At 57.9% G+C, this 11,847-nt stretch overlaps 1 protein-coding gene and 2 non-coding genes across 3 annotated transcripts in view; all 3 read left to right on the top strand.

The window, feature by feature from the left end:
* The window catches only part of EIF4G1 (eukaryotic translation initiation factor 4 gamma 1), a 15,254-nt gene extending 3,443 nt beyond the window's left edge, over positions 1 to 11,811 (top strand). The window contains 28 exon segments of the mRNA XM_031555165.1: positions 1,103 to 1,215; positions 2,094 to 2,186; positions 2,265 to 2,331; positions 2,687 to 3,598; positions 4,546 to 4,563; positions 4,566 to 4,633; positions 4,839 to 5,019; positions 5,336 to 5,469; positions 5,723 to 5,842; positions 6,055 to 6,228; positions 6,323 to 6,520; positions 6,788 to 6,934; positions 7,029 to 7,265; positions 7,341 to 7,445; positions 7,814 to 7,967; positions 8,059 to 8,159; positions 8,243 to 8,345; positions 8,464 to 8,566; positions 9,187 to 9,443; positions 9,536 to 9,651; positions 9,800 to 9,972; positions 10,102 to 10,227; positions 10,310 to 10,391; positions 10,580 to 10,678; positions 10,760 to 10,894; positions 10,973 to 11,054; positions 11,125 to 11,265; positions 11,385 to 11,811. Coding sequence (XP_031411025.1) covers positions 1,103 to 1,215; positions 2,094 to 2,186; positions 2,265 to 2,331; positions 2,687 to 3,598; positions 4,546 to 4,563; positions 4,566 to 4,633; positions 4,839 to 5,019; positions 5,336 to 5,469; positions 5,723 to 5,842; positions 6,055 to 6,228; positions 6,323 to 6,520; positions 6,788 to 6,934; positions 7,029 to 7,265; positions 7,341 to 7,445; positions 7,814 to 7,967; positions 8,059 to 8,159; positions 8,243 to 8,345; positions 8,464 to 8,566; positions 9,187 to 9,443; positions 9,536 to 9,651; positions 9,800 to 9,972; positions 10,102 to 10,227; positions 10,310 to 10,391; positions 10,580 to 10,678; positions 10,760 to 10,894; positions 10,973 to 11,054; positions 11,125 to 11,265; positions 11,385 to 11,566 — 4,421 coding nt within the window. The 3' untranslated portion in view covers positions 11,567 to 11,811.
* Positions 4,674 to 4,753, top strand: LOC116217067. The gene has a single exon (XR_004160994.1). It is a non-coding gene; the product is annotated as a small nucleolar RNA SNORD66 (small nucleolar RNA).
* Positions 5,893 to 5,965, top strand: LOC116217068. The gene has a single exon (XR_004160995.1). It is a non-coding gene; the product is annotated as a small nucleolar RNA SNORD66 (small nucleolar RNA).
* Positions 11,812 to 11,847: the final 36 nt, after the last annotated feature.

Genomic DNA, 11,847 nt, shown 5'->3' on the forward strand with positions numbered 1-11,847 from the left:
CTACCGGGGCGGTGAGGGGTTTCTCCTGAGCCAGGTACGTGTTTGTCCTACCTCCCTTTTGTCCCATCAACCCCTTGGAGGGAGGAGGTGGCCCCAAGCAGTTTGGCCAGCTGGGCCCAGTCCCAGCACTCAGCCCAATGCCTCACTGCTCCATAGGGCCCGGAGCCCTGTCTCCCTGAGTGTTTTTGTCCCCTGGCCTGCAGTCTTAGGGTCTCCTCCTTCCCCATCTGCTTAGCTACCAGTGGGGTTTGAGGCCTTTTTGGTGCTCCCCCAGCCCATCACTGGGATCCTCTTTTGTGGCTTCATTGCTTCCCCAACATTTGGCCCCAAACACGTGCAGTCAGGCTGGCTCTGCTTCTCGTGTGTGTCACCAGAATGGGGACAAGGTGGCCATCATTGTGTTGCTGAGTGAGTTCTGTGCTCAGTGTGTGGCTGGGAAATGCTAGAGCTGGGAGGAGGCCAGGGTGCAGCTGCCCCTGTCCCTCCCTGTGTTGGTGTTGCAGTCACTCCCTGCCTGGGGCACAATGCAGCCCTGCCTGATGCTAGCCCTCCCTAAGATGCTCATTGCATGGATGACTTAAGAGGAGCACAGCACCTTTTGGGGGCTGGATCAGGGCCTGGTGCTGCCTCCAGCCCTCAGCATCGCTCAGTGCTACGAGCTCAATTCACAGGGGTCTGAGCAGGGATCCCAAGGGTGTGAATGAATGGAGGGCGTGGATGGGGCTGTGTGGAGCCGCCCTTAGACTGCTGCTGGCCCAGGAGAGATAAGGGAGCTGGCAGGAAGGCAGCAACCGTGGAGCCAGGGCTTCTGTGCCCAAGCATGGCTCAGCATCCCGGAGGGACTGGCGGTGACCTGGAGCCGGTGGGCACGGCTGGGTGTGGGGGCGGCGCAGGGACGCCGCGTGTCATGGGGAAGGAATTTGGTCAGGCCTGTCGGGTGGGTTGAGGTGATGCAGGCCAGATGCAACTGGGGTTCTCTGTAGCGTGGTGTGGGCTCCCCCAGCTCCTGGCAGTCCCCCTGCATTTGTGGGAGTGGAAGGACTGGACTCGGTGGATGCACACTGGACACCTGCTGCCGCTCACACTCTCTCCTCTCCTCCAGCGGGTGCTTATTACCCGGCCCAGGGGGTGCAGCAGTTCCCAGCGGGGGTCCCCACTGCTCAGGTGATTGTGAGCCAGCAGCCACCGATCCCCCCAAAACGAGAGCGCAAGACGGTAAGGAGCCGTGCGCTTCTGGCGTGGGGGAGGCGTGTGCTGGAGGTGGGGATGGTGCCATGCCTAGCATGGGGCACGCTGCCTGTGCCGCCTCTTTCCTGGCTGCCTGTTGTGCTCGGTGTGCAGCACGCTAGCTGAGGGTGGTATGGGGCTGTGCACCTGGGTTGGGGGGCTCGGTGGGTGCCGATGACCTTGGCTGTCGCAGCGGGCGGCGTTGTGCTGAGTCATGGCTCCAGGGGGGCGGGTGTGCCGTGGCTGCCAACTGCTGTCTGCTCCCGGAGATGCCGGTGCTCGGAGGCCTTGTGTAGGGCCTATTTATAGCGGGGAGCTGAGCAGCTGCTGGCCCCACACCGCACTGCAAGCTGGGGGGCTGGGGGTGCTGCTGGGTTGGGGATTTCTCCAGGAGTACTGATGGAGAGGCATTGGTGCTGCTTAGACTGTGCTTTTGTTGGTAGCTGGTTCTGTTTGCAGATGAGTGAGCAAGAGCCGTGCCTCCTCTGTGTATTGGACCCACACACCCCACCGTGGTGCACTGCAGCTTGTGCTGCACCACACTGATTGTAGGGATGTGGGGTACCTGCAGCCCCTTTACCAGCGTGCTGCTGCCTATGGTCCACCAAGCCTAGAGGCAGGCACTGTTCTGAGCACAGTGACACCCTGGAATGGTTGGGAGCACTCTGCTGGCTCTGGCTGCTTGGTGGCATCTGAGGTGCACCCTGCCCTGCACCATCTGTTCTGGCCAGGCAGTGGGATAGCACCCTCTCTGTGAGGCTCTGTGCCCTGTAGGGAGGGGACATGCCACTGGCTGAATGGCCCTTGGGTAGTGTGTTCCCCACCCCACCGACAGTCCCCCTCTCTCTGCTCTGGCCCACGGACAGATCCGGATACGAGACCCCAACCAAGGTGGCAAAGACATCACTGAAGAAATAATGTCTGGAGCAAGGACCTCATCTACCCCCACCCCTCCCCAGGTCGGTGGCCCTCATTTTCTCAGCTGAGGTGCTGGGAGATGCACAGTGTCCTGTTTAACTCCCTTTTTGTCCCCTTAGGCTGGAAGCGGTTTGGAACCCCAGGCCAATGGAGAAACCCCTCATGTAGCAGTTATTGTCCGGCCAGGTATGTGCACACACTAGGGGCTGGCTGTGCCACGTTGCTCCCTGGCACAGCTGGTGCCAGGCCCCATGCCAGCCCCACAGATCATTTGGGGCATGTGGGAACAGATGTGTTCCCTCTGTACCTGGAGACCAGTGTTTCCGCTGTTGGTTCCAGGAGAGTTTATGGGGACTGTCTTTGCTTGGCCTGGCTGTACCCTGGGCACTGGAGGACCCCCATCATCCCTGTTCCCCGTTTGTCCGCTTAATGTGGGTTGGCACATCTGTCCCTTTCCCTGCTGTTGATGGAGATCTGGGATTTAGGGGGACGAGGGCACAGCAGGGGTCAGAGCCCCCCGCTAATACCTCCTCTCTTGCAGATGACCGCCCAAAGCCTGCGTTGGTGGTGAGCAAGCCCGTCTCCCTGGAGCCCAGCAAGTCAGCGTCCCCGTCGCCTCCCCCTCCCCTCATCCCTGAGGTGGAGCCCGTGGTGATGTCAACTGTGACGCTGGTGCCAATGGAGCCCCCCGTGGAAGCGGACACTAAAGTGGAGCTGGGCGAGGCGCCGCCCGACCTGCACCAGACGTTTAGCGCTATCACTACAGTGCCAGGGGCTGGGGAGCTGCCCCTCGTGCCCCCACCTGACATGGACACGGCAGCTGTGGTGGAGGAGGAGGTGGCAGAGGAGGAGGAAGAGGTTGCCATTCCTCTCCTGGAACCCACCTTGCAGGCGCCCGCCCTGCCTGAGGTGCCATTGGTGCCTGCTGCCCCCCTCATGCCAGCCGTGCCCCCGGTGCCAGCTGCGCCGTCGCCGCCGCTCGTTGTCCCACCGGTCCCTGAAGCACTCGCCAAACCCGCCTCTCCCAGCCCCCCGCCACCCCAGGAAGAGCCCTGCTCTGAGCCTGTCGCCGAGCCTTCTGCTGAGGCCAATGGGGTCTTAGAGGAGGTGCCCGAGCCGCTCCCCGAGGCACCTATGTGCCAGCCGGTGCCCGTATCGGAGCCTGCCCCGGTGCCCGCCCCAGCTCCCACCCTGGACTCCCCCATTGCGCAGCCTGAAGAGCTGCCCTTGCCCAACGGGATGGAGGGCTCCAGCAAAGTGGAGCCGAGCGAGGAGCAGCCTGAGTCGGACATCAGCCCCATCTCGGAGCCAGAAGAGCCAGCGCAGCCTGGAACCCCCACCTCCCCCCCAGCAGAGGAGGAAGAGGAAGAGAGCGAAGGCCCTGCTGAGGCCCAGGAGCGGAGCTCAAGTCCGGCCCCTGCCCCGTCGCAGACCTTGGAGGCGACTGTGCAAGGTTTGGGGTGCTGTGGGGGACATTTGGAAGGCATGCTTGGTATAGGGATGTGGGGAAGATGTAGAACAGGGGGATCATAGAATCATAGGATGGGTGTATCACCACGGGATGTGATGTGGATATGGTTCGGTTTGAGATGTGTGAGAGTGCCCTGGCTCACAGGGCTATAGGATGTTGGGACATGTGGATGTGTATAGGGTGCCTTAAGCATTGGTGTGAGGAGGATGTACTGGAGTTGTATTTGATGCTGTCCTCAGACTTTGGAGGTGTGTGCTGGGGATGGGTGGATGGATGGAGATGTGCTTCTGAGAGACTGTAAAATTACAAGGATTGGAAAATATATAGGAAGCCTTGAGAGGCAAATGGGATGCCTTGGGGTTGTGGTGGGGGGGAAGATGCTCTATATTCTTGTTTTTTGGGGCACTCCAGGCAGATGTGTGGAAATTAAATAAGGGGGCTAAAGGAGGATCGTGCACCCTTGGGTTGGGTGGGGGAGATAGGGCGTATTCATAGAATTATGGGTTGTAGAAGTACAGGTTTCCTTAGGAAGGCGTGGGGTGGATGTATTTTTGGGGAAGCGTGTCTGTGAGGTAGGACTGCTTGGATGGGGATCGTGCATCCTGGGGGCAGTATATATGGGAGGAGAGGTGTGCATGGCAGTGTCTCTGTAAGGAAGATGGGATATCTCTGTGCACAACCCTGCACAGGGGCAGGAGTGCTGTGAGGATGGGGAGCCCCCGAGGCTAGGGAAGGGTGTGGATGTGGTGCTGTATTGTTGCACAAGGTGAGCAGGGGTAATCAGTGCATTGGTATTGTGGGTGGAATGGGCTGTGATGGGACCATGTTGCTCAGTGTTACTGGGGCTTCACCAGTGACCCCAGAGCTGGCACTGGGTCACGTGGACGCTGTGTCGGTGCCCAGCCCTCACATCTTTGCCTCTTTGCTAGTTGCTGTGTCGGTGCCAAAGAAAAACGAAGGATGAAGGAGCTGAACAAGAAGGAGGCAGTAGGCGATTTGCTGGATGCCTTTAAAGAGGTGAGTGTCCGAGGCACCTGAGGATCTTTTTGTGTCCCGTCCCTTGTTGTGATGAATTCTACTTTGTGCCATCGTGTCTGGGCCACTGATGCTCTGTGATGGTAAAGAGGATCTGAGGGGGCGAGACACCTGGTATAGGACAGAAGGGTAGGGCTGGACTCGCAGTGTGACTGTTTTCCCCATCCCTCTCCTGGTGCAGTCTCAGATCAGCGACAGTGCCTCAGAAGTGGAAAACAAGCCTCCCCCTTCCACTCCTGCCCGTGAAACAGAGGACACAGCCCCCGCCCGTCCCCAGGAGGAGTCAGAGGAGACGTGGGAGGAGAAGGAGGATAAGCTGGCCCCAGAGAAGGGCAAGGCTGGGGACCAGAAGTACCGCTACAAGGAAGGTGAGCTCTGCCTGGGCCTATGAGGCCTCTGATGGGAAACACCAACTCTGACTCCAGAGATGGGGAGGCTCTGGGTGGCATCGGCCAGGTGTCCTAAGCATCATATGCTCCTCCTGTCTTGTCCTCAGACTTTGCACAGTATTGGGGACAGGCTCTGGTGCTTGTGTCTTGAGCAGGAAGCTGGTGGCATCAGGCTCTCTAAGCAAGCGGGGTTGTGTCTGTGGGGTGCCAGGCCAGGGCAGGGCAGCTCTGTGGTTGTCTAGCCCTGTCTTGCTGCTCCCCAGCATCACAGTCCTTTTTTTCTCTCCCACTGCAGAGCAGTGGAAGCCATTGAATCCTGAGGAGAAGAAACGGTATGACCGGGAGTTCCTGCTGGGCTTCCAGTTCATTTTTGCCAGCATGCAGAAACCTGAGGGGCTGCCCCAGATCACAGATGTGGTGCTGGACAAGGTTGGTGCGGTCCTGGAAATTGGGGTTTGGGGGTTGGGCACCTCTGCTCTGCACCATGGCAGGGCTGGGCAAGGACCCGTCTGCTGTGCTCTGGGACCTGCTGCAGCACTGTGATGTGAGCAAAGCATAGGGAGAGGCATGGGGAGTTCTTTGGGGCCATTTTTCCAGTTCGTTGTCCCAGTGCTGAGGCTGGGGGATGGATCCATTCCTCCTCTGCCCCCCTGGGCATCCTCAGCCCTGTGTACCTTCACAGGCCAACAAGACCCCATTGCGGGCACTCGACCCCATCCGTCTCAGCGGCATGAACTGCAGCCCTGACTTCACCCCTTCATTTGCCAACCTTGGGCGGCCCGTCATGGGCAACCGGGGCCTGGTGAGTATCTGCCTGCTCCTCCTTTTGTCATACTGTACCCCCCTGCCTCTCTGTGATGATCAAGCCTTTGAGCCACTGTGTCTGGGCCACTGATGTCAGTGATGGAACTGAGGATCTGAACAGGCAGATGGGGATGTCACAGGAGCTTGCTGGCCTGGCTTGTCCACCAAGAGGGCTGGAACAAAGAGTTGAATTCCTTCTTCCTGTGTCAGCCCTCAGGGTTGGGTCCTCGCCGCTCGCAGCAGACTCAGAGGAAGGAGCCCCGCAAAATTATTGCTACTGTGTCCCTCAATGAGGATGTCAAGCTGAACAAGGCTGAGAAGGCCTGGAAGCCCAGCAGCAAGCGTGCCTCTGAGGAGGAGGATCCTGAGAACATCAAGACGCAGGTAGGAGTCGGGGGCAGGCGGGCGATGCACCTGGTGCCCACTGAGGAGGACAGGGAGATGTACCTGACTCTTGCTGACCCCATTGGCCTTACAGGAACTGCTTCGCCGAGTCCGCAGCATCCTCAACAAGCTAACGCCCCAGATGTTCCAGCAACTGATGAAGCAGGTGATGGAGTTGTCCATCGACACGGAGGAGAGACTCAAGGGTGTCATTGACCTTGTCTTCGAGAAAGCCATCTCGGAGCCGAACTTCTCTGTTGCCTACGCTAACATGTGCCGTTGCCTTATGGGGGTGAGCAGGGACTGGGGGCCTGGGATTTGTTTAGGGCTTTTGGTCAAGCTCTGTAGGGTGCCAATGCCTCTGCATGGGGTGGGCAGTTTACCTCTAATATGAGGAAAGATGGAGGGGGGGGCAGTGTGGCTGGCAGGCTGAGCAAAGAATTGTGGCACAGCGTCACAGAGATAAAATGGTTTTTCTCTGCTTTAAGCAGTAACCAGGTGTTGGGGCTTTTGTGGGAGGCACAACTCACACTACTCTGGGCTGTACCTCTCCCTGCAGCTCAAAGTGCCCACGACAGACAAGCCCACAGTGACTGTGAACTTCCGCAAGCTGCTGCTCAACCGCTGCCAGAAGGAGTTTGAGAAGGACAAGGATGACGACGAGATCTTTGAGAAGCGGCAGAAAGAAATGGATGATGCCAGTGCTGTGAGTTGGGCTGGAAGCTGCAACTGAGGGCTGGCACCATGCCTTCAGGTGGCTCAGAGCTCTGACCTGACCTGCCCTGGTGTGACCCTTGCAGCCTGAAGAGAAGGCACGCATGAAGGATGAGCTGGAGGAGGCGCGGGACAAGGCCCGACGACGATCCCTGGGTAACATCAAGTTCATTGGAGAGCTCTTCAAACTGAAGATGCTGACAGAGGCCATCATGCATGACTGCGTGGTGAAGCTGCTCAAAAACCATGACGAGGAGTCTCTTGAGTGCCTTTGCCGCCTGCTTACAACCATTGGCAAGGACTTGGACTTTGAGAAGGCCAAGGTACTCCTTGCCCTGCCCCATCTTGCTCTGCCCTGCTTTTAGGAAGAGTATGACTACGATTCTGTGCCCCTACAGCCCAGAATGGACCAGTACTTCAACCAGATGGAGAAAATCATCAAGGAGAAGAAGACATCATCCCGAATCCGTTTCATGCTGCAGGATGTGATTGATCTCAGGCGGGTAAGGCCTGTCCCCTGCTTTGTTTCATGGAGCTGCTGGTATGTTCCTCTGAGTGCCAGCAGTGCATGTATTCTTGAGAGCAGAGACATGAGTATGTAAGCTGTGGCCAGCCCCAGAGACACCATGCTAGCTCCCAGCCCTTGGTTAGCATGGCAGCAGTAGTGGGCACACAGTAACTGGCGGCTATTTAATGCAGGGAGCTCCCGAAACGGAGCCCTTTTGTGCCAAAAGCTGCCACAGCATGCAGGGAGCTGTGGTGGCTGAGGTGGGTGGGCTTTGGGGACTGGACAGATAGGAAGGGGGAATGTCTCTGCCTCTGTCCTCCAGCTGTCTGAGTTCCCCCTGCCCTGCTCCTCTGCCCTCTGCAGAATAGCTGGGTGCCACGGCGAGGAGATCAGGGACCCAAAACCATCGACCAGATCCACAAAGAGGCAGAGATGGAGGAGCATCGGGAACACATCAAAGTGCAGCAGCTCATGTCAAAAGACAAAAGGAGAGGACCTCCTGGACCATCTATCAGCGGTGAGTGACTTAGGGCCACCAGAGGCAGGTTGCTCTTTCTGTTCACTGCTTGAGGTAAGGCTGTGCCTGATCTCTGTCCCCTTGTACGCAGGTGGACGCAGTAGCCTAGTTGCAGATGATGGCTGGAACACTGTGCCCATCAGCAAGGGCAATCGGCCTATCGACACCACCCGGCTAACGAAAATCACCAAGGTGAGGCTGGGGGGAACGTTGTTGGGCTGCCTGGCCCCACAGTCTTGGTGCAGGGCCCGGAGCTGACTGTTCTCTGCCTTCAGCCTGGATTGATCGACTCCAACAACCAGCTCTTTGCGCCAGGCGGGCGGCTGAGCTGGGGCAAAGGCAGTAGCGGAGGGTCTGGCGCAAAGCCCGCAGATTCAGGTAGGCGGTGTGGGGCCAGCTCAGTGGTGCCATTGAGTGGGAATGGGAACCCTTTCTCCCAGTGGTTCCTGTACCAGGGATATGCCGAACTCTGAGGCTCCCCTCTTTTCACGCCCAGCATCTGATTCAGGGCGACCAGCCACAAGCACCTTGAACCGCTTCTCAGCACTCCAGCAGTCCACCCCTGCCGAGAGCCCGGAGTCCCGTCGCGTGGTGCAGAGGTGAGTGTGCTGCTCTGGTGGGCTGGGAAAAATTTCCCAGATTGGGTAGTGGTCAGTTGGTGTGTGGGTAAATGGAGTCTTATGGCTAGACTGGAGTCATTCTCTGTGGCAGGATGGGGCTGTGGGCATGGACTTGGTATGGGGTCACTGCATTCTTGCAGGAAAGGCAGGCCCCGTACTGAGCTGCACAAGCCCAGGTGCCACCAGAAATGAGAAGGCAGATCTTTCTGCTGTAGCTTGGCACTCGGAGGATCACATCTGGGTGCTATGTGCAGCCTTGGGCTACCAGGAGTAGACATTCAGGGATGGGCTGGAGGTATTCTTACAAAGACCACTGGAGATAATTGGAGCTGAAGTGAGAGATCCCAGAGACTTGGATTTGTTCAGTCAGGAGAAGGAAAAGCCTACTGCAGCAAGGGAAGGTGTGGGGAGGATGGAGCCAGACTGCCCTCAGCATTGCTGAAGGTCAGAGCGAAGGATGGCAATGGACCTGTGTTGCAACAGGGAATCTCTTCCCATGAGGGTGGTCAAATAGTAGAGGAGGAACTGGAGAGGGCCGGGAGTTGGAGTGGGATAGTGTTGCCTTGTTTGCCTTGCATAACTGCAAAACTTCCACCCAGGAGCAGCTCTAGCCGCGACAGGTCAGAAAAGGCTGGGGACAGAGGGGACCGGGAGTCACGTTCAGAGAAGAGCAGCGACCGTCTGGAGCGTCCTGATCGGGGAGAGCGGGGAGAGAGGAACAGGTCTGCTGTCACCAAGAGGAGCTTCAGCAAAGAGACAGAGGACAGGAGCAGAGAACGGGAAAAGCAGAGTGGCCCTGAGGCTGTGCGCAAGACTGCTAGCATGTCAGAGGAGCGGGACAGGAGCCGAGAGACGAGTGAGTTGGGGAGGAGAGGTGTCCTTGGAATCGAGCTGCGGGATGAGGCTCTGCCGGTCCCAAGCGGTGCCTGATCCTTTTGCTCTCCTCAGTTAAACAAGAGCCAGCACCTCTTGCGGCATCGCCCAAGCCCATGCTGTCAGAGGAGGAGCTGGAGAAGAAATCTAAGGCGATCATAGAGGAATATCTGCACATCAATGATATGAAGGTGAGAAGAGGAGGTGGCCAGGCACCAACAGGATGTCATCCGCTTCTCCAGGCAGCACTGCTGTTGGACAGGTTGCTGGCAGTGCCAGGACGAGGAGCGGGGAGCAGGGGCTGGCTGTGGGGCAGCGCTGACCCCTCTGTCCCCACAGGAAGCCCTGCAGTGTGTGCAGGAGCTGGGCAGCCCCTCCTTGCTCTATGTCTTCGTGCGGAATGGCATTGAGTCCACGCTTGAGCGGAGCACGATCTCCCGCGAGCACATGGGGGTCCTGCTGTGCCACCTGGTGAAGGCTGGCACGCTCTCCAAGGAGCAGTACTATAAAGGGTGAGAGACTGAGGCAGCTTGTTCCCAAAGTGCTGTTTGACCCGCCTTTGAATTCAACCCTCCTGAAGTCTCTCCCAGCTGAGGGTGCTGGGACTACTGGATCTCAATGCCCCCCTCTCTGCCTTCCAGGCTGCGGGAAATCCTGGAGATTGCAGAAGACATGGAGATCGATATCCCACATATCTGGCTGTATCTCGCCGAGCTCATAACACCTATCCTGCAAGAGGAAGGTATCCCCATGGAGGAGCTGTTCAGGTGAGGGCTGTGCCCCTTTGGAGGGCTGCTATGGGATCCTAGTGGGGGCATGCATAACAACCATTTTGCTTATGCTCTACAGGGAGATAACAAAGCCCCTGCTGCCCCTTGGGAAGGCCACCACACTGCTGGTCGAGGTGCTGGGCTTATTGTGCAAGGGCATGGTAAGTGCACGCTGCTCACATAGTTGCCAGCTTATGTGTTGAGGCTGGCACACAGAAGGGATCAAAACCCTTTTGGACATGGAGAGAATGGCGGTGGACAATGCCCCTTGCTGTATCTGGGAACTGGGGCAGCTGGCTGCAGAATGGGGAGCAGTGGCATTGAGGGCTGACTTGAGGTTTTCTTGCAGAGCCAGAAGACCGCAGGCAAGCTGTGGCGGGATGGGGGCCTGAGCTGGAAGGAATTCCTGCCTGAGGACCAGGATGTCAACAAATTCGTCACAGAGCAGGTGAGAGCTGGACTGTGGCCCCCAGATGAGTGGCCTTCCCCTGTATTGCACCTAACAGCTTGTCTTTCTTGGATCCCCCAGAAATTGGAGTACACAATGGGGGACAGCTCAGATACGCCAAGCTGCAAGGAGCTGACCTCAGAGGAGCTGTGCAAGCAAATGGACAAACTGCTGAAGGAGAACTCGAACAACCAAAGAATATATGACTGGATTGAGGTGGGAGTGAGGGCAGAATCCCTGCAAGGCATCTCCTGGCTCAATTAACATCTCACAGCCCCTCTTTCTTTCCTTCAGGCCAACCTAAGTGAGCAGCAGGTCTCATCCAACGCATTTATCAGGGCCCTGATGACATCCGTGTGCCATTCAGCCATCATCTGTGAGTACTGGGGGGAGGTGGAGGCCTGATGTGCCCTTGCAGCCCCTCTCTCACACCTCCTCTCCTGCAGTTGAGAACCCATACCGTGTGGATGCCCTGGTCATCCGCAACCGGGCCAAGCTGCTGCAGAAGTACATGCGGGATGAGCAGAAGGAGCTTCAGGCACTGTACGCCTTGCAGGCTTTGGTGGTGAAGTTGGACCAGCCTCCAAGTGAGTGTCACGCACAGGGATGGACGATGTAGGGAGAAGGGGGTGGCAAGTGTGTTCTTGCCATCAGAAGGTGGCCGTTGGCTGGGGAATAGCAGGGTTTCCCCTTCTGTCCCATGCAGACCTGCTGCGGATGTTCTTCGATGCTCTTTATGATGAGGATGTCATCAAGGAGGAGGCCTTCTACAAGTGGGAGTCCAGCAAGGACCCAGCTGAGCAGCAGGGCAAAGGAGTGGCCCTGAAATCAGTGACAGCATTTTTCACCTGGCTCCGGGAAGCAGAGGACGAGTCGGACAACAACTGAGCAGCTGTGAGGAGGAGGAGGAGGAGGAAGGGGGGAGAGCATGGGGCACCGTGGGGTGTGACTCCATCCCTTCCCAGCCCGCGCCCCCTGGACTTGCTCATGCCGGGGCTGAGGGACTTGCTGTGCCCCCAACAGCATCCCTCTCTCTTTTATTTTCTCCTCTCCCTCCTCCCCCAGCCCCCCTTCTGTTGGCCAGGCCTGTACTAGTTTGTCACGATGATAATAAATGGATGCTGATGGAGGTAGCTGTCGCTGTGGGTCTGCTCCAGGCCCCTTCTGTC

This window comes from Meleagris gallopavo, chromosome 11 (assembly GCF_000146605.3).
Source record: "Meleagris gallopavo isolate NT-WF06-2002-E0010 breed Aviagen turkey brand Nicholas breeding stock chromosome 11, Turkey_5.1, whole genome shotgun sequence".
Lineage (NCBI taxonomy): Eukaryota > Metazoa > Chordata > Aves > Galliformes > Phasianidae > Meleagris > Meleagris gallopavo.